Raw genomic sequence first — 21,032 nt, forward strand, 5'->3', positions numbered from 1 at the left:
GGGGCAGCAAGACCTTTTTCTTTTTTCTTTTCTCCATGGCTTATACTGTAACACCTCCCGCCAATTTTTTCCAGGGCGGAGGAACGCTATGGGGAGATTGCATCAAGGCTCCATGGTGTTGAAGTATGTACACCAGGATATTAGGGATGGGGTTTGTCGTGCTGGGGGGAGGCTTCACTGAAAGCAGCCCCAGCAATGTGAGTGACTGCAACAGGGCTTTTTGTTCCTGTTTCAGGTGGGATTTCTGTGGGGAGAAAAATTTAAAAAGTAAAAACAGAAAACAAATGTCCCAAGCGCTCTCCTCAAGGCCTGTTCAGAAAATGGAGATAAAAGCAGCAATAAAGTCAAGTGCTCAATCAAACCAGATGTACGTGCTCTAAAGCACTAACAGATGTGGCAACAGTGGCTCCGATGAAGTGGAGCTTTATGGACTGAGCACGGTGGAGGCGGATGTGTGCGCCCGTGCTTTCTGATGGGGAGCGGCGCGGTGATTTGGGTTTTGGAGCTGCTGAAAGCCCTTGGTGGGTGCTGGGGGGCTGAGGGGTTAATGACAGCACACTGGGGCATTTGAGCTAATGACAGCCTCTCACCTCGCTGCTCCCCAGAGGCTGCAGTGCCCCCCCTTGGTGTGCTCTTTCCCCAAGCCCTGTGCCGGGGGAGTTGCATGCCTTTGAATGACTGCCACATTTTCCCCCCCAAATTTGGGGATGGAGCAGGAAGTAAGAGGGTGTTTTAGGCTGTAAGGAGATGAATGAAGGGCAGGTAGGACTTGTTCACGTGCTGTGTAATACCTGCAATGCAAGGCAGTGAGCAACACCCGCTGCTGAGCAGCCGTCTGGGTTTTGGGGTGTTTGTGTGGGGGGAAGCGACTCATCTGGTCCATGCTTAGACCATGTGCAGGGTTGGTTTGGAGAGGGCCTTAAACATCGCTATGGCAGAAGCTAGCTGAAGCTGTCTGGCATTTTGAGGTAAACGGAGAACGTCCATCCGTCTTGAAGCCAGAGGATCGCCTAGCATTTTCTTGTGGAAGCTCAGTGTTTTACCTATTCGGTGTGTTAACACAGACGTGGATGGCTTGCCATCAGTGGGGTACCACCCATACAAATAGCTTGTCCCCTGAAAGGGCTCTTTGCCACAAGTCTGGGTATTTTCCAAGCCTACTTCTCCTGTAGGCAGTAGTCAGATCCTTTCAGCATCAACTGATGGGAAGGCTGCGGTGGAGCTGAGCAGGATTGCAGGGTGAGGGGTGCTGCCTGGATCAGGTGCACAGCAAACGTGCCGGGGCGCTTGGTGCTGAGCACGCAGGCTGGATGTGTGCAGGATAACGTCTGGGGCTCTGTGAGCAGCACGCTGACCGCTGCACGTCAGAGCTTCCCTTCCGGTGGTCCAGCTGTTTTATCACATCTGTCTCCATCGCTGTTCTGTGGTAGTCTGCATTTTAGGTGTCGGGATGCCTCCCTCCTCCTTGAGAACGCAGCTGACTGATCTTCCCCTTTCTTTTCTTCCTTCCTTGACCGCAGTTTTATGACTCTCTCTTCCTGCCTCTTGCTCAGCGGGAGTCTGCGTACTCCTGAGGTTGGAGCTTGGGCAACTTCATGGGTGGCCCAAAATACAGCATCGTTTGGAAACGGAGCGAGATCCAGCCCCCTTCCCTTACAAAGGCAGGAGACCAAAGCAGTGACACAGCAGAGCGATGTGATGCCTTGCGCTTATTCCTCCCACCTGTGTGGGAGGAAACTTCCCCTTCTGAAAGCCAAATGACATTGATCTGCTCACGCTGTAGGCTTTGAAGGCTGGAAGTCAATGAAGGACCGTAAAGGCAACAAGCATGCGCGTGGCCATCGTGTGCCATAAGCTGCTATTACAGATCAGGTGACCTGCAGTAAATTGCTGCCTTCTGGTAGCGTGTCTGTGAGTCTGAGCCCTTTGTCAAATTCCTGCGTGTCTCCGGGTGTCATTCAGCAGTGGGACAAATCGGCAACTCTTTATTTTGGCAGAGCTCCTGTTTGTTTGAACAGTGGTTTCCCATCAGTGAGGACTTCATGCCTAAAGAGTGGCAGTTGCCTGGTTTCTGTAAATGATAAATACATGATCAAGATCAGGGTCAATCCACCTTGTGGCGTTCTTTACTGCAAGGGTAAAATTTAGCTCTGTTCCTACCTGGGAGAAGCATAAAACAAGGGTTAAGGAAATCCAGCAAAGTGACTGCCAGACAGAATGAAATATTGTTCCAGGAACTCCATCTGAGATGAACAAAGTGTTTTGACGTGACCTGAAATAATTGCGAAGTTGTTGTGTTTGGTCATCAAATGAGGAAAAAGCCACGATCTGAACACCTCGACCTGGGGCTTAAATGTGGGGTTTGACAAGCCTGTGGTGGCCCCCACGAGGAGGGGAGGCTAATGTCTGAGAGTGCCAGAGACAGCTGGGAGCTGCTGGTGGGCAGAAGAGCCTTGCGACTAAAATATGACAGATGCTGCCTTTCTACCTACAATTCAGCGCTCCGCTTTTATTTGGAGGCAGTTGTGCTTTGCCTCTGGGGAATGCAGGTTCCTGGGGAAAAATCCAACGTAGGGTTGGCTTTGAGAGCTGGTGTTCAGCCAGGGGGTTGCATGGGGACAGTAAGTCCGGCAGACCTCGAGGTGACACTGGTGGTAATTGCAGCTGGGGTCTGGCAGGGTTTCTGAGGAGAAGGTAGAAAGGAATTACCATAATAATAGCGTGTTTTGAAAAGGCAGACTTTGAGGAAATGCGCAATGAGATTTGGGTGGGTGGTGAGGGGAGCCCTGGACCGAGCCGCTGTCTGGAAAACTGACTGTGGAAAAGTGAGATGTTATTTAAAAACTAGTAATACAAATGGCTGAAGTTCATTCCATTTGCATGCAATAGTCATAATAACTAGAGAAGCCAATGTGGCTGAGAAGGGAGTGGAGCTGCACCGGAGATAGACGAGAGATGGCTCTGGCAGGCAGGGTGGGGCACTGCTCTGACCTTTTGAGGTTTGTATTTTTTTCATTTGTTTTTCTTCCTGATTTTCAAGCTTTTCTACCTTTCTGCAGAGCGGAAGGTCAGATTTCTGGCACCCCTGCGCGTAGCCTTCCCAGAAAGCACATGGGAATGCTGTTGTAGGTTCCTCTGGGCGTACGCTGTCCAGAGCTGTTTCTGCACTAGCCGTTGCTCTTGGTGGGAGCTGTTGTTGGGCACCAAAGGGCACAATTGGGTTTCCAGTGTCAGAGGACACCTTTCTGTTGAACTAAGCCATCCCTGAGGAGTTGGAACAGGTGGAGGGCACTGCCTGCAGAGGGAGTGCTTTTGAGGCCAGAAATGAGCACTGGACCACCTGCCAAACCTCTATGAGAAGGACCCAAAAGTTTCACTTGGCCACCTCCATTTGGAAGAGGATGCCTTGTATTTGGTTAAAGCACCCTATCCAAGAGGCGTGCTACATGTGTTGGAAGACCCTGGTGGGCAGATATGAGCAATTCATCTGGTAGCATCTCTTTCCTTGGTGCCTGTCTCCAGCTACCTGGTGCCTACTTGTTGCTGCCTGAAGCTAGAAAGGTAATCGTCTCAAAATGGGACAAGTCTGAATGAGTCCTGTATGTTACATTCTCTCCCTCACATTTTTGGGGAGAGAAAAGCTCAGAGTAAGTTTGGGTTGTTCACGATTGTGTGTCCACCAGATCATTAGCCCATCATCCCTTCCCAAGCCCCCAGGGCGTCTCTTCTTCCTTCTGGCCAAGCTGCAGAGCTTCACACCTGGGAATTGCCCTCATTAGGACTTGAAGCTTCTGTGACTGCCAGCAGCTGTTCTCCTGCAGTAAAGAGAGGTGCAGCATCCTGCTGCCAAACCGAGGTCACTTAGATAATAATTAACTTGGGGGCACCATCACGTAGGCTGCAGAGAGGAGTGCTCATGTTGTCCAGATTGTGTGAAGCAAAAACCTCATTGGGCTTGGGCTCAGCTGATCCTGTGTTTCCTAACAAACTGGGAAAATAAAGGAAATCTGAACACAGCAGTGAAGCCTCTAGGAGGTAAATAGGGTGGTTTTGCGGTCTTATTTCATTGTGGAAATTCATAGGAACTGAGGATTTAGGGGCTGAGCTTATAATGGAAGTTGGTGCAGGCTTGTTAGGGTGGCCGAGGCACTGAAGACCACAGGGATACTTGCAAGTGACAGGGGATGGAAGGCAGAGACTTGGCCTGGTGATGTTAAGAGCTCAGTTCATTCAGGCAGAAGCCCCTAATGACTAAGAAGTAGCTACCCTAGGGATTTTACAGGCAAGGTCAAGGTCAAACAGGGAAGCTGCAGTGCAATTAATTGAAGCTTAAAATGTTTTTGAGTTAATTCACTTGGTTCTGCTGGGAAGATTGCAGCTTTGTGGAGGGCTAATCAGAGAAGTGTGTTGAAAGGGCTGAGATACGGCTCGTTAACAAGGGGGAATGCTTTTATGGTGGCAGGGAGCTCGGAGAGCCTCACTCAGCAAAACCTTTCAAACATATTAACGTTTCTTCCCCTTAGCCAGCTGCCTTCACACGTGTTGAAATTGTGCATGTGCTGCTGAACAGGAGCCTTGGAAAACATCAAAACGTGGTATTTGCCACTTTTGGGACCAGTGTCTTAGCAGCATCCTGGGAAAACAGCGAGTGAATTCCCCCTGTACCGCAGGATGGAGATGGGCAAGTCAGCTCACCCTAGGTGTCTCACTGTGTGGCAAAGGTAGGGAGAAAACCACTGTCATCGGCCGTGAGCTGAGACCCTCCGGTTCTTCTGCCTTGGCATTTAGGTGTCTGGGGCATCTCGGCTGTAAGCACCTTTGAGGATGATGATTGCAGCTCTGCAGTTCCACGCTTGTGAGAAGAAGTGGAGGAGAGAAAAATGGGATTGCGAGTGGACATTGGGTGAATGAGAGGACTGGAGAAGCATTTTTTTGAGCGACCCTAACAGCGTTTTCCCTTATCATTCTTAGCACAAAGCAGACGACTGGCATGGGAGAGAGCAGGATGTCACAAACAACATTTGTGGGCTGGCTGTTGGCAGGAGGAGGGCCGGAGCAGACCTTCCCCAGTGGTGGTTTGTGCTCTGCTGGGCCCACACAGCAGGCTGGTGATGTGCTACATAGCCCATCAGCTGAATCAGTTGGAAAGAAAGCTAAGAAAACAAACCTTGCTATTTCATCTCTCTTCAGCCTGGCTGCACGTTTCCATGAAATGGTGGAAACTTACTATTTTTGAGAATTCGGGTTCCCGTTTGAGATTTAGTTGGCATTTGCTGACGTGTTTGTAGATATATTGGGAGGTGGAGGAGGACTAATAGGCAGTCATGCAAACACATGCACATGCAGAAACACCTAGGGGCAGGCTGTGTTATTGCACAAGTCCTGTATCCTTGGGAAACCAGTCTACAAACATGATTTAAAAAAAAAAAAAAAACACAAAAAACAATTTGAAATAAAGCCCAGGGGAAGGGACATTTCAGTCCCTCTTCTTCCTCATCTGCGATCAGTTCTGTCTCAGCATTGCTTTGGTGCTTGCTCCGGTGTGCTGGAGGAGTCTGGGTGTGATGGGGCGCCTGCATGCCGCAGGGCACTGTGCACTAGGTGTGTATTTTTTTTCCTCAGCTTTGGACCCAGAGGGCTGAAGGAGGGAAAGCTGTTCCTTGCAGCCACCAAGAACCAGCAGAGAAAAGAGTTAAGTGACTGCTGGAGGCTGCGCTGTCCTGAGTCAATGTCCTGGCACTTTGCAGGAGCATAAAGCATTTCCTGCGAGACAGCTGAGCCAAAGGAAGGCACTGGGTGCCCCTTGGATCACCCCTCGGTGCTAGCAGCTCGGGGCAGGGACAGGAGCTTGTGAAGCAAGCCCTGGGCAGGACATAGCGTTCCCTTCTGCGAGAGATGGAGTGAAAAGATCGGATGGCAAAAAAATAAAGGGAGTTCGGAGAGCCCCAGGGGAGCTCTGGGTGCTTTGCGGACAGCTTATAGTGGAGGTAAAGCCATCTCTTGTAGGACAAAGTGGGAATTTCCTCTTTCACCTCACCGTTAGTGAGCACCTTGGCAGAGTGAAATAACCCCAGGGATGGAGAGATGCTCCAAGCTGATCTCTGCCTCTCAGCTCTGTGTCCTGCAGAGGCCCACCTTTCTGAGGGGTTTTGGAGACCGGCCCTTCTGAAAGCTGGGTGGCGTGGGCACCCCTGGTTGCTCTCCTCTGCAGCCAACTGAAGTGCGTAAGTGCCGGCTCTGCAGGGCTGGATGAGGCTTAGTGCAACAGGCCGCGGGGCTGGGGAGAGGGAACCAGGAGGGAGGTATTTAGGTGGGGTTCCTGTAGTCAAACCCGAAACAGGGGATTCCTCCCATCTAGGTCTGATGGCTGTTAAACCAAACCTGGTCTGGATGTGTCCTTTGGCTCAGGAAGCTCCTGAGCTGCTCATTGTTGGGGGGACATCTGGGGAGGGATTGCTCCATAACTGTGCTGTTTCTTCTTCCCTGCGCATCCACAGGTGGTCTCTGTGAGCGATGTCCTGGGGTGGGAAGGCTTCTTTTCTGCCCTACATCCCTTCTGCCTCCCTTCTCCTACATTGCCCATTACTTGCACTCCCTCTGTGGCATTTTCCAGTCATTTTTTTTTTTGAGTGCAAAGAGTGAAACTTGAGCGGCTGCTTGGGTTTATTCTGCCTCTGGAGAGTCACATCCAGCCTGGCTCACTTATGTGTGGGGCTGGGCCGTGCACCGGTGCCCCAAAATCCCCCTCCCCTGTCAGCTGAGCCCTGCTGGATGCTGTGCCACTGCGGCGCTTCGTATTCTGGCAGCAGTAGTGACAGACGTGGGTCCTTTTGGGGTTAGGGTGGGCCAGAGGCCTGGGGGGGACTTTGTTCTTGGCAGCTCCTGCCGCAAGGAAATTGCAACGCCGATATAATCCCTGCTGGCAAACGTTTCCTGAGGTATCCGAGCTCCAGGTCAACAACACCCACACCAGAGCTATTGCACAGGAACCTTTGCCCAGAGCTCTCCTAGAACTGCTTTGCACTTTGCAGAGGGATGAAGCAGAGGTCACTGGGGCTGCAGTCAGGGTTTGTCTGCTCCTTCCCCACCTTCCTGCGAGTCATTCCCTGGCTGTGGTGCATGGTAAGGGTCAGGCTTACAGGCTCTGTCTGCTCTCAGGCTGTGCAGGACAAGGGCTGGGCTCCTGGCAGCTGAGATGGGAAGCAGAACTCCTTAAAGTCTGTCTGTCTGTGTCCCAGGAAGAACACTTCCATCTCCAGGGTCATTAATGGTCTGTAAAGCTCTTTCTCTTCAGATGGAGAGGGATGGCTGCGGCAGGGAGATGCGAGCCCGGGGAGCATCCAGGCCATCAGGCTGAGGGGGCTGTGAGCAGGGTGTTGAAGGCTACTTGGACAAAACTTTCTGTGGATTTCAGACCACAGTCAGCACTTGGATGCTGTGTAAACACCCTGGATGGATAAGCGAATGCATGTGAAACTTCTGAGCAAGCTGTTGGGGGAGGACAGCAACTGCAGAGGGAGGGCGGCGCTGGCGAGGGTGATGTGGTCCTTGGCATGGCACCTGCTCCCCGCCATGCAGCAGTGATCGTGGCCGGCTGGGTCCTGTCCCACAGCCCACGTACGCTTCAAGGCTCTCCAAAGGGATGAAGATGTGCCTTTCACGTCAGGCAGCTGCTTGTCTGTGCATGGGGCTTCTTTCTCCGTTCTTCTCAGGAACCAGCAGGTCCTTTTTAAGCCCCTCTGTTCCTCCACCGTCTCGGTGGGAGTACCTGGAGATCTTGAATCAGATTCCTGAAAATTTTAGTGCTGGAAATTAGTAGCCGCTTCTGAAAATGTTGGCGAGGCTGCGTGGCTGGCTACAGACATTAGCTGATGGCCTTTTGGATAAGCTTCCTCCTCAGCCAAGTCCTCGCCCCATTGAAGCCAATGGGAATTTTCCTTGAAAAAAGCCATAAGGAAATCATTTTCTTGGCGTGGAGAGAGGTGTTTCATGGGCTCCGTGTCGGTGTTCAGGAGAACTTGGGCTATCTGCTTTGATTCCTGCCTCACCGCTCCCGCCCTGCGCGGCGTGCTCTACCTTTTGATCCAAAATAGCACAGGAGATGTTTTCCACATGCCATAGGAAAAGGGAAGAGCTATAAAACATAATTGTTTTGGAGTTCGGCACCACTCTGTTCACGGATATATTTAGCGCAAATTGAAATTGGTCAGCACAAGGGCGTCTGCCAGGATGACAAATGGATTAGGCCTGTGTATCTTAGGCGATCTCATGCCTGCCCATCCCATGCTGGTGGGGTCGGCGGGTGGCTGAATTGGTTCATAGATAGTCATAAGCAAGCACGTATAACTCGCTTCTCTTGGCTATTTGGCTGTAAAAAGCATTGTTTGGCTCTTCGTTCTCCCAGCCTTGAGGCTCAATGTCTCATGCACTTGCCATGGCAGCCAGGCCCCTCTTAGATCTTTGAAACGAGGCCTACCAAAGCTGGGCCTCATTTCATGAAGGAAAGGTGGGCCCAGTCTCCTGTCCTGTCGCCTTCCCCAGCTGCTGGGAAGGGGAGATGTCCTGGTTGTTGGCTTGCATGAAGTTGCAAGAAATGGGGAGGACAAAATGGGAGGCACTTCTTGATTTCGATTTAGCCGTCTCTGAAAGCCTCAGCCCAGGAGGACTCCTCCTAAGGAGCAGCACAGGCTTTGAGAGAGGGAAAAGCTGTGCTGGGGGCTCTGGAGTCTGCCCAAGGTGGATCAACCCATCTCAGCGGCGTGGAGGAAAACTCACAGTTGATAGCAGCTGGACCTTTCTGGCCTTGGCTCCAGGTTTGTTCCTGTGAGGGTGCTCGAGGAGCCAAGACCAACCTCTCCCGTCCCTGGGTGTGTTCGTGCACATGGGCTTGCACGCTCTGCTCCCATCAGGGGTTTTCTTTGGGCTGACATTTGTTAGCGTTGGAAAGTGAGAAAAATGAGCGAAAATATTATCAGAAGCAGGTTTTGTGAATGAATCAGCCGACAAGAGGCTTACCAGCTTGCCTTGATTTACTAGAGCAGTGCTTATTTGGGCAGATGTCTATATATTTTAGTTGGAGGGATGAAGGAGCGAGAGCTGATCAGGGAAGGCACTGCGTTCAGCACGCTGCTTCTCGGTCCCTGTGCACCATCGGTTTTCTGAATGGAGCAGGGGACCGCAACGTGTCCAAAACACTGCCTTGCTGCTGCTCTTCTTGTGGTGTTGGTCACTTCGTGGGGTCACCGAGGAGTGGACAAAAGACATTGGAAGGCTGAAAACCTCCTAAGCAGCTTGTTGCGAGTCAGCGCCTGGCAGGCCTTGCCCATCTTCTGCACGGTGCTTTTTCATTTGATCCTGTCTGAAGGGCGGCCTCATGGCCTTCTCTTCTCGCTATGTGTTTCTAATTAATGGGGAGACTGGTGGATAAACAGAAGATTCTTGCTCAAAATGTTCCTTGCCCTGCTCCTCGGATGATAGCCAAGGCAGCAATCGCCAGGCAGCAGCCCAGACTTTGAGCTCGCCCATCTGGCTATCAAGCCTCATCCAAATTCTTGTCTGGAACCAGTATTGAGGAAAGTCGTGGACTTTGCCAGATTGGTTTTGCCCCATGTTTGCTTTTCAGTCACTACCTAAGCAGCTAAAAACCTGCAAACCAAACACATTCAGTATTTCTGGGAAGTGGGACGATCCCAGTACTGGGAGATCTGGGGCCAAAATTGGGAGGAAGTTCAAAAGGATATTGGACAAATCCATGAAGGATGGGTCCACTGGTGGCTTTTTAAATCCTTTTTTAAATCCTTTTAAATGCCGTCTCCAGCACAGAAGGGCTGTTGCTGCTGCTCTCCAGCACAGATTGGGAATAGTCCTTCTGACACATGTCCCCAAGCAGATGCTGGCGGTCTGTTGTGGATGGGATGTTGGGGTTGGTCTGTCATCCAGCCTTCTTGGGCTGTTCTTCTGCCATCAGTCTGTAGGCAGCTGCACATTTACTGAGTAATTGTAGACAAAACTTTTCTTGCAATTTCCCTTGTGGGACCCTGGGGTCATAACACCGGTGGAAAAGAGCTTGGGAAGCTGTGGTAGAAATAAAACACTTCCTATTATGATTTTGCACTCTGTCAAGATGGTACAGTTACGTCCTGTCAAAACATGATGCACCTTCTAAAAGGAAGGAAATGTTAAAATTTTTAAGTGCTCTGCCTGCTTGGTCTTCCAAAAAGCAGGGCAGGACCATAAATTAAGCCTTGTTACATGGACTAAAGTATTGTGTGCCCTGTCATTCACAGTTTAATGTGACTTTATACAAGCGTCTGGGGTGCTGGAAAGCTGAAATCAGAGGCGTCAGAGACAGTCTGGACTGTTTTGCTGATGCTTGGAGGCTGGGTGCTACGGTTCTCCTTGGTATGCTATGAAACTTGGTGCTCGTCACCACTGTAGGACCAAAAGGGCCTGGTCTGTCACTGCCATAGTACTTGCCAAGCTGCTGAAGAGCTCTTATATGCAGACGCATATTAACTTGGGTTGTTGCAATGAGAAGGTGGCGTGCGTACATATGTTGAATCATAATTTGGGCTGGAAAGGACCTCTGGAAGTCTTGGTCCAAGCCCCTGCTCAGAGCAGGGCTAGCTCAAATGTTAAATCCAGCTTCAGTGTTAGATGTTGTTGCTCAGGTTTCTCTGTATCTCAGCCAGGTCAGACCACGAGTACTGCCAGGCACCAAGGAGGAGACCGAGCTGTCACCTGCTGGAGCAAATGGGATGATTAGAGATCTGTCTCCACTGCAAAGTCCAAAGGGACTGCGGCATTGCCATCATTGTGTCCTACTTTGGCAAGGATTGCCTACAGAAACAGTGCCCGGCAAAGTGGGAAAATGCACAAAGCAGAGAACGGAGGAGGTGGGAAAAGCCTGGTGTTTATCCCAGCTTTTCTGCTAAGAGATTTGAAATGGCTGAATTAAGTAGGGCTGAATTAGGTAGGGGTCTTGTGGCTTGCAGCAGTGGCAGAGTCAGGCCCAGGACGTTTGGGATGGTTCTGCTGTGAGAAGTGGCCAAACACAGAAGTAGGTAGGCTGCGTGCTAGCAGCTGGGTGAGTAATGCACCATATGACAATGTGAAAGACGATACGGCAAGGACAATCACTGAAATGGCAGGATCTCTGAGGGAAATTAGGGTGGCCATAAAAAAGAGGAAAGGTATTTTTGAAAGCAGTCCTGAGAATTTATTTTAGCACATTAATATTGAGCAAGTATTCCTGGAGATACTCTGGGGGATGATAGATGGACTCAAGGTATTGTTACTAATCACTGTGGTTTTTAAGTTTTGGAGCTGAAGTACACTTGGCATCACTAACTCAACTGGACTTCTGATGGGAAAATTACATTCTTCGGGAAGTAATTTAGAAGGTCAAAGAAAAACCAGAAAGAACTTCTCCAGCAGCAGCGATTTCCCCTGCTCTCTAAACTGTCTTTTCGTGTGGTAATAACTCCAGAATGAAAGGATCTATTCTCACCTTCCAGATGAAAGGGCTAACGCAATTTGAAATTTTTGCATGCAAAGATTTTATGGCTTGGTAACTGTCCATGCTTGAAAGCGATCCAGGATGGGATGAACATGTGAGAGAGTGCCTGGCTGAGCTTGACCCTTTCCTTCTCTGCCCTCTCTCCTACAGACAATGGCGATGACCGGTCCGAGAGCATCCTTGCCGAGAATCACGTGGATGGCACCCCAGGGATCCTGAGCGGAGCTGGGGGCAGGAAACCCATGAAAACGGGCATGAAGGAGCTGGCGGTTATGAGGGAGAAGGTGAATGAGCAGCAGCGGCAGATGGGCAAAGTGGGCAAGCCCCATCACAACCACGAGGACTCGAAGAAGTCGCGGATGCCGACGGGCAGGGTGAGAGGAGGGAGCGTGTGAGGGGGAGGTGGGGGCATGGGGATCTAACAGGGGCTCGCAGGGGGAGATGCTGAACGCGAAAGTGACATTTGCAGCTGCCTTTTAAAGAAAGAAAGAGAGAAAAAGAGAGGGGGGGAAAAAAAGAAAGAAAAGCAAACGTTTGTTTTGGCCTGAAGCTGGGGTTGAACACGCCATCTGATGAACTTTGATGTGCTGGCGAGGAGGCGTTATTTTCATTGCAGCTTCACCTTCTGACAGCAGGGCTGGAGAAGGGGGGTCCCGCTGGCTCAGCACCAGCCCCTGCAGGGGCGTGAGCATGCCCTTTGCGTGCAGCCTGGCTTTTGCACGCCCTTTTTCCCTAAGCAGCCCCCAGGGATTTATGGTGGGGGGTTCTGCCTGCTGCAGGACAGCCTCAGTGCGGGTTGAGGGGGGCCCCCGAGAGTGTGTTGTGGGGCTGTCATGCAGCAGGACAGTGCCCAGTGTCCTGTTCTTGTCCGGCTGCCCTCCGGTTCTTGGCCATGGTTTCCCTCTAGTGGGCAGCTTGGTCAAGGCAACTAGGTGGCATAGGGCTGGAAAGCCACCCTAAAAGGTCTGTAATACTTCTCTATAAACATAAGACATTTATATATGGGGAATACAGGGGCAGAGAGGAGCTTTAAGAGCCCTTTTCTCCAAGGAAAAGGCATGTTCATGGCCCAGTCTCCCCAGTGTGCACTCCCTGTGCTACACAAGATAGAACTCGCTCCTGTAGCCCTTGGGTCAAATTTAGCTTAAGTGGGTGATTTCTGTGGGACAGACATGGCTCCACGGCATGGTGGGGGTATCATCGTTTTAGAGAGTCCCCATGCTGTTACCGCTTCTGGGAGGGTGGGGGGAACAACATAAAGCAGAACCAGGCAGGTGCAGACTTGCCCTGGCTAACACCAGGTGCAACTTAACGGAGCTGCCTCAGCTGGGAGCCCAGGCTCAGGGCTGCTGTGGAAGCATCTCCGAGGCTTTTCCATTGTGCCTTCAAGGCCTGCAATCAGGTGTTGGGTTGGCTCTTGGCCACGTGAAGATTTGGGGATAAGATGCTGTGAATGGTCGCGTTACACGGATTTGGGATTACATGGATTATTTGTCTTTCTGTTTTCTCGGCTCTTTTCAGACCCCTTGTCAGCAGGAGCTGGATCAGGTCCTGGAACGCATCTCCACCATGCGGCTGCCGGATGAGCGAGGTCCCCTGGAGCACCTCTACTCCCTCCACATCCCCAACTGCGACAAGCATGGCTTGTACAATCTCAAGCAGGCAAGTGGGGAGAGCTGGAGCCCTAGGTCCAGCTGTGCTCCTAGTGGCATCCCTCTGCTCAGCACCGCATAGAAATCCTCCTTTGCTCCTGGGGTAGGGAGCAGGTCCCAGGGGCCCTGGAAGATGGGCTGGGGCAGCTCTGTAATATACTGTGGTGCCACAAAGCCTCTGGGAGCCTGATTCAGAGCCAGATGTTTGATGTCTGCAGTGTGAGGAACAGTCACAGACTCTAGGAGAGCATCAGATGCTGCAGGAGAGTCTGCAGACAGGAGAAAGCTCTCTTTGGCAGCAAAACACCAGCTGGTCCAGGGCTGGCCTGCATCAGTGGTACCTATATGCAAGCACCCCTTCTGGCTATGTGGAGCTGATCCCTTGGAGGGATCAAATGGCCTGCTGTTTTCATGGCTAAGCCTTTTTAAGGACTACTTCCAACCCTTGATCAGGAACACTATTTTTTTAAAAGCATTAGAAAAGGGCAGGATGCTTTGAGATAATCTTCCTCTGTCCCTTCTCTTTCTGCAGTATGCAGATGTTACACATTGTCCCTTCTTTTTCTGTAGCTATGGTGTCAAAAACCTGGTCTGGTTGAGGGCAAACAGGGCAAGCATGAGTCTGTTCTCAGTTTTTTCTCCATCTAGTTTCTAGATCTGAGTGTCAGCTCCTTTTCCTTTGCTGGGAATTGGATGCCAACAAAAGCATTCCTGGCTGCTCCCACCTCCTGTGGGCTAGAATGAGATGGAGGGTGCCTGGGTGCGCACTCATGCTGGGGGCTGCTTTTTCTACCTCTTTTCCTGCTTTTTATTCCCCTGAACAAGGCTGTGTTTTGACCTCAGTCCAGCTGCAGAAAATGGCTGGAATTCAGCTTTGCAGAGTGCATGCAGAGCCTGGCCTGCTGGATTCACCTCTGCTGTGGGAGCTTTATTCCTGCTGTGCCTTGTTCAGGGATGTGTCCCTTGGGGATGGAGGGATGAGCGCCAGGTACCAGGTGCTGCAGCCCTGCCAGTGTAAGGGGTGGGTGATAGCTGTTAGGGCAAGAAATTTTGCTCTAACCAGAGCATGCTTTGGCGGACAGAGTCCAGGTCCAGGTGCACTGTGGTCCCTGCCTCCGTACGGGGACAGATTGGGACCCTGTTCCCAAACATGGTTGAGTCTGTCCATGGGGCCTAGCTGTTACATTTAGCCCAATTGCAGGCAATATGAAGCTTATGGAGGCCCTCTGTCAGTATATTTAATCCCTCTTTCCCTGGGGAATTACTGACTCTGGGGGTGCTTTCATCCATGGCTGAAAGCAGGGGATGCATCTGGGGGGTGTTTGTCCTCGTAGTTCGCTGAAATCAGCTCGTTGGTCCCGAGCATGGTCTGGGGAAGAGGTCCAGCCCTCAGCCAGGTCACCAGAGCAGCAATGCTGCTGCAGCACAGACCTAGCACAGCACCCCTAAATCTTGCTTAAATCCAAACCATCTGCGCTGAATTTCCAGAGGAGCTACAGGGGTGATGGGGGGTGGTCTTCTCCATGTATTTCTTCAGCTGACGCCTGCCCCATCCCTCTCCCTGCAGTGCAAGATGTCGGTGAACGGGCAGCGTGGCGAGTGCTGGTGCGTGGACCCCATCCACGGGAAGGTGATCCAGGGTGCGCCCACCATCCGTGGGGACCCCGAGTGCCACCTCTTCTACACAGCCCACGAGCAGGAGGACCGGGGAGCACACGCCCTGCGGAGCCAGTAGACGGACGTGATCCTGCTCGCCGTGGCCCTGGTGCTGGATTTGTACATGGTTTTCAGCGCGTCTCTTTAGGCTCTGGAAGAGACCAGGGTTGGGTCCCACGTTCTGCCCTCCTGCTGCCCGGCTCCTGGGGAGGGAAGGGACGAGGGGAGGGGAAGGGCGGTGGGGGGGGGTTGCAAGGAGAAGGGACTGCTTTCCTATAGTCTTTTGCCCAATGTCAGCCAGAGAACCGGTCTTTTTTGCTCCTCGCCCCGTGGCCCTGCCCTCCCTGCTGCTTTGCGGCACCTTCCGCAGGCAAAACCCTTTGCCATGGAGGGGAGGGGGAAAAAACAAAATAATAAAAAAAAAATAAAATAAAATCCCACTTCCCCCTCCATCCCTCCCTCCCCCGAGACCAAAGACTGTAAATACTGCTTCTCGTGTCCTGTTGGTCCTGGCGCGGGATGCGGTGTGGGAGGGAGGGAAGGAGGAAAGCCCCCCTTCCCAGCTGGAACATGCCAGTGCAATGGGGATGCGTCCCCCAAGGGGGCATCACCAGTGGATAGAAACAAGACAGTCCCCCCAAAACCACCCCTAGCTGCAGCCAGCCCTGCTGGTCCAGGAGGATGGGGCCTCTGGGTGACTGCAGAGCTGAACGCTTGGTTTTCCGAGGGGTTTGGAGGGCTGTTGCCCAGTATTTCTTAGGGTCGGCTTAAGCTGAGGGAGCTAAAGTGAACTTTCCGGGGCTGGGTGGAAGGATGCCTGTGTAGATTTAGGATAACCAGCCAGGGAGTGTCTCTCTTTCTCTTCTTTCTTTCTTTCTAGATAGGAAAAACTCATCTAAAACCTGCACTCCCAGCAGCTGCTCTTGTCCCTCCATTTTCGCTTGGGACAGGAGTGAGCATTTGCTATTCAGCACACACTTTTTTTTTTGTAAGTACAGTATATATCATGCTTTGTAAAGGCCAGGACACACACGCACCCGTCTGCCCACGTACACGTTTGTATAGGTTAAAGCCAAGCAATTGCAGGCACTCTGAGAGGTTTTGCACTGGACATGCCGCTCTGAGGACCGATGTGTCTCTGCCGTTACTTCACCTGTTGATTTCTTTCTGTACAGAACACACCGACGCTGAGAATAAATAACTTCCCCGTCGCCTAAGCAAGGAGATTTTATTTTTTTCCTCCCCTTTTTAATATGGCTACCCTTTGCAAAGCAATTGCAAACATCCTTCTCCTTACATTAAAAGCAAGCAAATTGTCTTAGAGCTTTTTGCAGGACCTTGGGCAGGGCTGGGGTGGGCATTGCTAACAGAGGGGTTGAGGGGCTGGTGCTGTCACTGCGCTGTCTTTGGAGCTTCTGGAGAAACACCACAGTGGAGTCCTCCTGCTGATATCCCTCATCTGGGGGCTTGAAGCTGGGTAAGGAAAAGCAAAAAGCCCCAAGCTTTGCAGGAAAGGGAGCACTGGGATTTGTTGCTGTTTTTTTCTTCCTTCCTGTCCCTATGTTTCACATCTGAAGTGGAAAGAGCATGGATGGTCTGTGTATATTAAACCCCTTGTGTCCTTGCGGGAGCTTGGAAGTATCAGTGGAGGAGAAGAGGAAAAGACCTTGGGGCTGTGGTGGGAAAGCGATGGAGATATGTGTGAGAGGGAGCAAGAACGTATGAGGGAGGAACGCACCTGCATGCAAAGCCAAGTAACTGTAAAAATGATGCTACCTGTTTTCTGTTAACAGCCAAGGGTGTTCTGCTTTTTCATGTAAACCTTGTGCATGCTGGCTCTCAGCTGCAGTTTGTACTTTTTGTTTTGTTTAGGAGTCAGGAAGTTTTCTTTTGTTTTTCTTTTCTCTTTTGGAAAAGCTGAGCTGCATAAAGTTGGAATAAATTAAATGGGATGCCAGAAAACTGTCATCTTCCCCCCCCCCCCCCTTCCCCACTCCCCTCTATTAATAGAGCATGTTTTCTTGCCTGCGGCATCACACACAAATTTGGGCCTGTTTAGCTTTTGCCCTGGGGGTGTTGTAAATGCTGGGCCCAACAAGTGACACTGGGATTTTGGCTTTCATCCTTACTGGTCCCAGTTGTATGAGCAGGGAAGAGCTGGTGTCACCCCCATCTCCCCCCTCTGGTCCTGCTGCATGCGGTGGTTTTTTGTGGTTCTGCAAAATGCAACCGTGCCTTCGAGTCCTCTCAAGTCAGCATCTGGCCAGCACATGTGCGGAGACCGTTTCCCTGCCTGATGGCAGCCAGGTTTGGTGGAAAAGGGTGGGTGGTTTTGTCACACTTGGTTTGGTGGGGAGGGGGTAGCGTGAGCACCCTGACCAGCCTCATGCTCGCAGAGCTCCGCGGGAGGGTCCCTCTGCCCAGTGCGGGCACCGCTTTGGGGTCTTGGCAGATATTTGGCCAAAGACTGTAAGGGTGAGGGAGCTCTGCTCCTCCCGGCTTTCCCAGCCGCAGTGTTTTAGTTGGTGCTTGTGTCTGACCGTGCTGTTGGTTAGCCAGCAGATGGACCTGTTCTCCATGGATCATCCAGGTCTTGATGGTTTTGGTCTCCTCTGCCTGCTGCGTGAAGAGTTTCTGGGCTGGGCAGAGCGCTGCTTGGAGAAAACTCCCCTGGCCAAAGCACAGCGCTTGGGACACCACCACAAAACACAGAATAACAACAAACCATGCTATATTCAGTTAAAATTGCAGCACTGAGGGCAAGGCCCCATGTGGCTGGGGTTAACCAGGGGCCTTGTGAGGAACGTGCTGTGGGCGGGCCTGGTGGGCCTTGCCCCTGCTGGGCCTGGGGTGCGCGGCCAGCCTTTGTCCCCAGAGGGATTTCGGCAGCCAAATCCTGTGTTTAGCTGGGCAGCTTGGGGGGGAGCACCCAGAAAAGGCATGGGGTGGGGGGGCAGGCAGAGCACCCTGCCCAAAGAGGGCTGGGGGAGGTGGCAAAGGAGCCCAGAGCCCAGCCATGCCTGGGGCTGCCGTCCCGTGCAGGGGCTGGGGGTGGCTTTGTACCTGGACTGAGAGCCGGGAGGGGAGAGGAGCCCTCAGCCCAGCACTGGTGGCTACTTGCAAAGGGGCAGAGGGTCTGCTGTACGGCAAGGGGAGCAAAGAGCTGCTGGTTAGATTTCCCCAGCCTTGTGACACGTCCTCAAGGGTGTGCGTGTGTGCATGCACGTTTCTGCTGGCTGTCACAGCTGGGGTCTGGGCTTTGGGGCTTCTTCTTGCCCAGCTTTGTGTGTTTTGGGTGATGGGGTGGGAGGTTGGGTTGCAAGGACAGAGCCAGCAGCACTTAGGTATCAGGGGAAGCCCCGCGGGGCCTGGTGTGCACACAAAGCTGTCTGCACTGGCAAACTGCAGTCCTAGTACAGCATACATTATACACTAGGATAATGCAAATAATATTTAATGTAAGCAACATAATGAGACAGTACGCGTAGCTATAGCTATTCTCTACATCTGCCCATAGCCATAGCCTGGCCGTAGGAGTATGAATTGCTGGCCTGTGAGCTGGGGGGGGTAGTACCCTCACTTTTGGGGTGGAAAGCCCGCTTTCAGTGCCTGCACGCCTGCCAGCTGCAGCAGCAGCGCCTCCCTGCCCAGCAGCACGAGCAGCTCAGGCAGCGCAAGCAGCACAGGCAGGCTCAGCGCGCCGCCTGGTGCCGGCTGCCTCCTGCAGTGTGGGGTGACCCCACAGCCTGGTTTGGCCCCCCAGGGGCTTTGGGGTGAGCAGGAGGCAGAGCCAGCCCCGCGTGGTGTAGATAAGGATGGGGAGGACGTGTTTTGGCACGCCACTGGCAACTTACAGTCCTCATTTGGGGAAGAAGGGGACGTTTTTGTGTCCTGCCCTTCTGTGGGCACGTGGGGCGATGCTGGCAGCTGGGGTGGATGGAGGGCATAGGGCGGGTGTGTGGGAGGATGATGGGTGGTGTGGGTGGAGGGGAGGCTGGATCTGGGGATCTGGCATTGGTAAGGACAGCGGTGGTGGGAAGGGGCACTGAGAGCTACCCTGAGGTCTCTGAAGACCACGTCCTGGCTGGGCTAGGCTGCTCTGCAGGGATGGGCTGGGGATGCTCCTGCATGCCGAGGTGTTGGGGCAGGACTTCCCCTCGCCCGTGGCGTTTTGAGGCTCAAACACTGCGGCCCAAACTGTGGATCTGTTTGGGGTAGCAGCTGGGAGCTCAGCATCACCGGCACCAATCTCTCTCCCCAAATAACCTGGCAGAACCTGCTCAAAGCTCAACCTCGCGATTTTACTGCTGCCGTAGCAGATTGCTCTGGAGTCTAAAGCTCTCCTCAACCCTTGCCACCACGCCGGCCCTGCCCTGGACCTCCCGCAGCACCCTGCGGGGCTGGCTGAGCCTCCCCGGGCACAGCGTGCTGAGGGCAGGGCCGGCACACAGACGCTCCACGAGGGTCAGGCACAAGCTAACTGAATGCATAACTTTATTAAATAAATGCTTTGTCATGAGAAAAGACAAAGATCAAAGAGTAACATAAATTATAAGTTGAATAAATAGTATACAGCAATCTTCACTTTTTAATAAAATGTGAGATTTTTTTTTTTTAAGTACAAAATGCTAAACAGAGCATTAAGCTCTTCTTCCATTGTCAGTTTTTCACAAACTGCTTTTTTTTTTTTTTCCCACCAGTAAGATTATGAGTATTTCTTGTTTACTGGAAAAAAAAAAAAACAACAAAAACAAAACAAAACGAAACAACAGAGCTACCGTATGTATGTAAAGCTATAAAAAGCTACCGTAAAATGTGTAGTGAGTATTGCTTAAAGATTAAAAAAAAAAAAAAAAAAAAGACCAGGCAGGAAACTCGGAATCTGGTGTGTGAACTAGTGTGGGTGACGGTGGGTGACGTGCGTGGTGACGTCTGTCCCAGTGGCAGTGGCGGGCGGCTGGCGGGGCTGGGGACAGGGCACGGTGCGCAGGGCTCCTCGCCAGGGCCAGGACAGCGGTCTGGAAGCGAGGTGAGCTGTCTGTTGTTAAATATACAATGCTCCGTTTGGGAAAAAAAATCAGTAACAACAACACAAAAAAAAAAAAAGGAAAGAAAACAACAACAAAGTTTTCATGGGGAAAGGGGAGAAAAAGAGAAGGAGGAAGAGAGAGAGGGAGCAGAGAAATAGTGCAAAATGCTCTTGTACTAGTGGTTTTCGAAGGCCACTGCAGTACAGACAAGGGGTAACCCAGCTGCTGAACATCTCCCCTGGGAGATGTGGTCCAAGGGCTGTCCTCACCCCTGCTCCAGCCTTTTCCTCTCACCCTGCGGCCGCTGGTGCGTGAAATGGCCGGCACCTCCCCGTGCGCCTCGGTCCCCATGCCGCTCGCCTGGCTCCCACATCCACCCCTTCTGGTTTTCCCACCCCAAAGGCAAAGCGGGTCCCTCCACCTGCCCGCTGAGAACGGCAGCACTTCGTCACCGCCCGATGGATTTTTGGAGCTCGTGGGGCCACAGCTGGGACCCACTTTGTATGGGGAGGACAGGGAGTCCTCCTCCGTCCCCCTCCCAGTGTCATGGTGGTGGCTGCATCATAAGGCCACCACCAGGCTGGTCTGTGTCCCCTGGGAGCTGAGTTCTCCGAAAGAGACATCCCGTGGGGAGCTGCCATCCCTCTGCCCGCTCCCATCCTGCCTGTCCCTGGGCAGCACGGCTCCTTTCTCTGCAGCCAAAGGCTTTCAAGTTTTGGGAAATCAAACAACAAAACAAACAAAATGAACAAAAACAAAAAAGCAAGAACGAGAGGGAGGAGGGAGGGAGGGAGGGGGGGCACTGGGGAAGGTGGTACTGGCCTATAACAGTTGGGAAGTTTTGCATGGGGACTGGCAAGTGGAGGAGACGGGAGACAGCGGTGACGGTGCCTGTGGCCCTGGGGGTTGGCACGGGCTCCCCCTCCATCCTGCCACCCCTCCACCCCCCCGCTTCACCATCCTGTTCACCCCCTCCATCCTGCTCAATCCAACCCTGCTCCATCAGCCCCACAGAGCCAAGGGGGCCCTCCCCAGCCCCAGCTCCCCTCCAGCACCACGGGGGTTGCCTAACTCCTGCTTTTCTTTTTCTTTTTCATGGACGGAAAGAGATCTGCATTTGGTGCCCCTCCTCACCCCCCCGTTCCCCCCTTCTTTTCAGCAAAGGAAGGCACTCCA

The 21,032-nt window shown here is 52.3% G+C and overlaps 1 protein-coding gene across 1 annotated transcript in view; it reads left to right on the forward strand.

Annotated features, from left to right (window-relative positions):
• IGFBP2 (insulin like growth factor binding protein 2) overlaps positions 1-16,043 on the forward strand; it is a 54,879-nt gene extending 38,836 nt beyond the window's left edge. Inside the window, exons 2-4 of the mRNA XM_067000074.1 lie at positions 11,669-11,892; positions 13,040-13,180; positions 14,738-16,043. Of these exons, the coding sequence (XP_066856175.1) occupies positions 11,669-11,892; positions 13,040-13,180; positions 14,738-14,905 (533 nt within the window). The 3' untranslated portion in view covers positions 14,906-16,043. The remainder of the gene's footprint in view (positions 1-11,668; positions 11,893-13,039; positions 13,181-14,737) is intronic.
• The last annotated feature ends 4,989 nt before the right edge of the window (positions 16,044-21,032 follow it).

Source organism: Anser cygnoides, chromosome 6 (genome assembly GCF_040182565.1).
Source record: "Anser cygnoides isolate HZ-2024a breed goose chromosome 6, Taihu_goose_T2T_genome, whole genome shotgun sequence".
Lineage (NCBI taxonomy): Eukaryota > Metazoa > Chordata > Aves > Anseriformes > Anatidae > Anser > Anser cygnoides.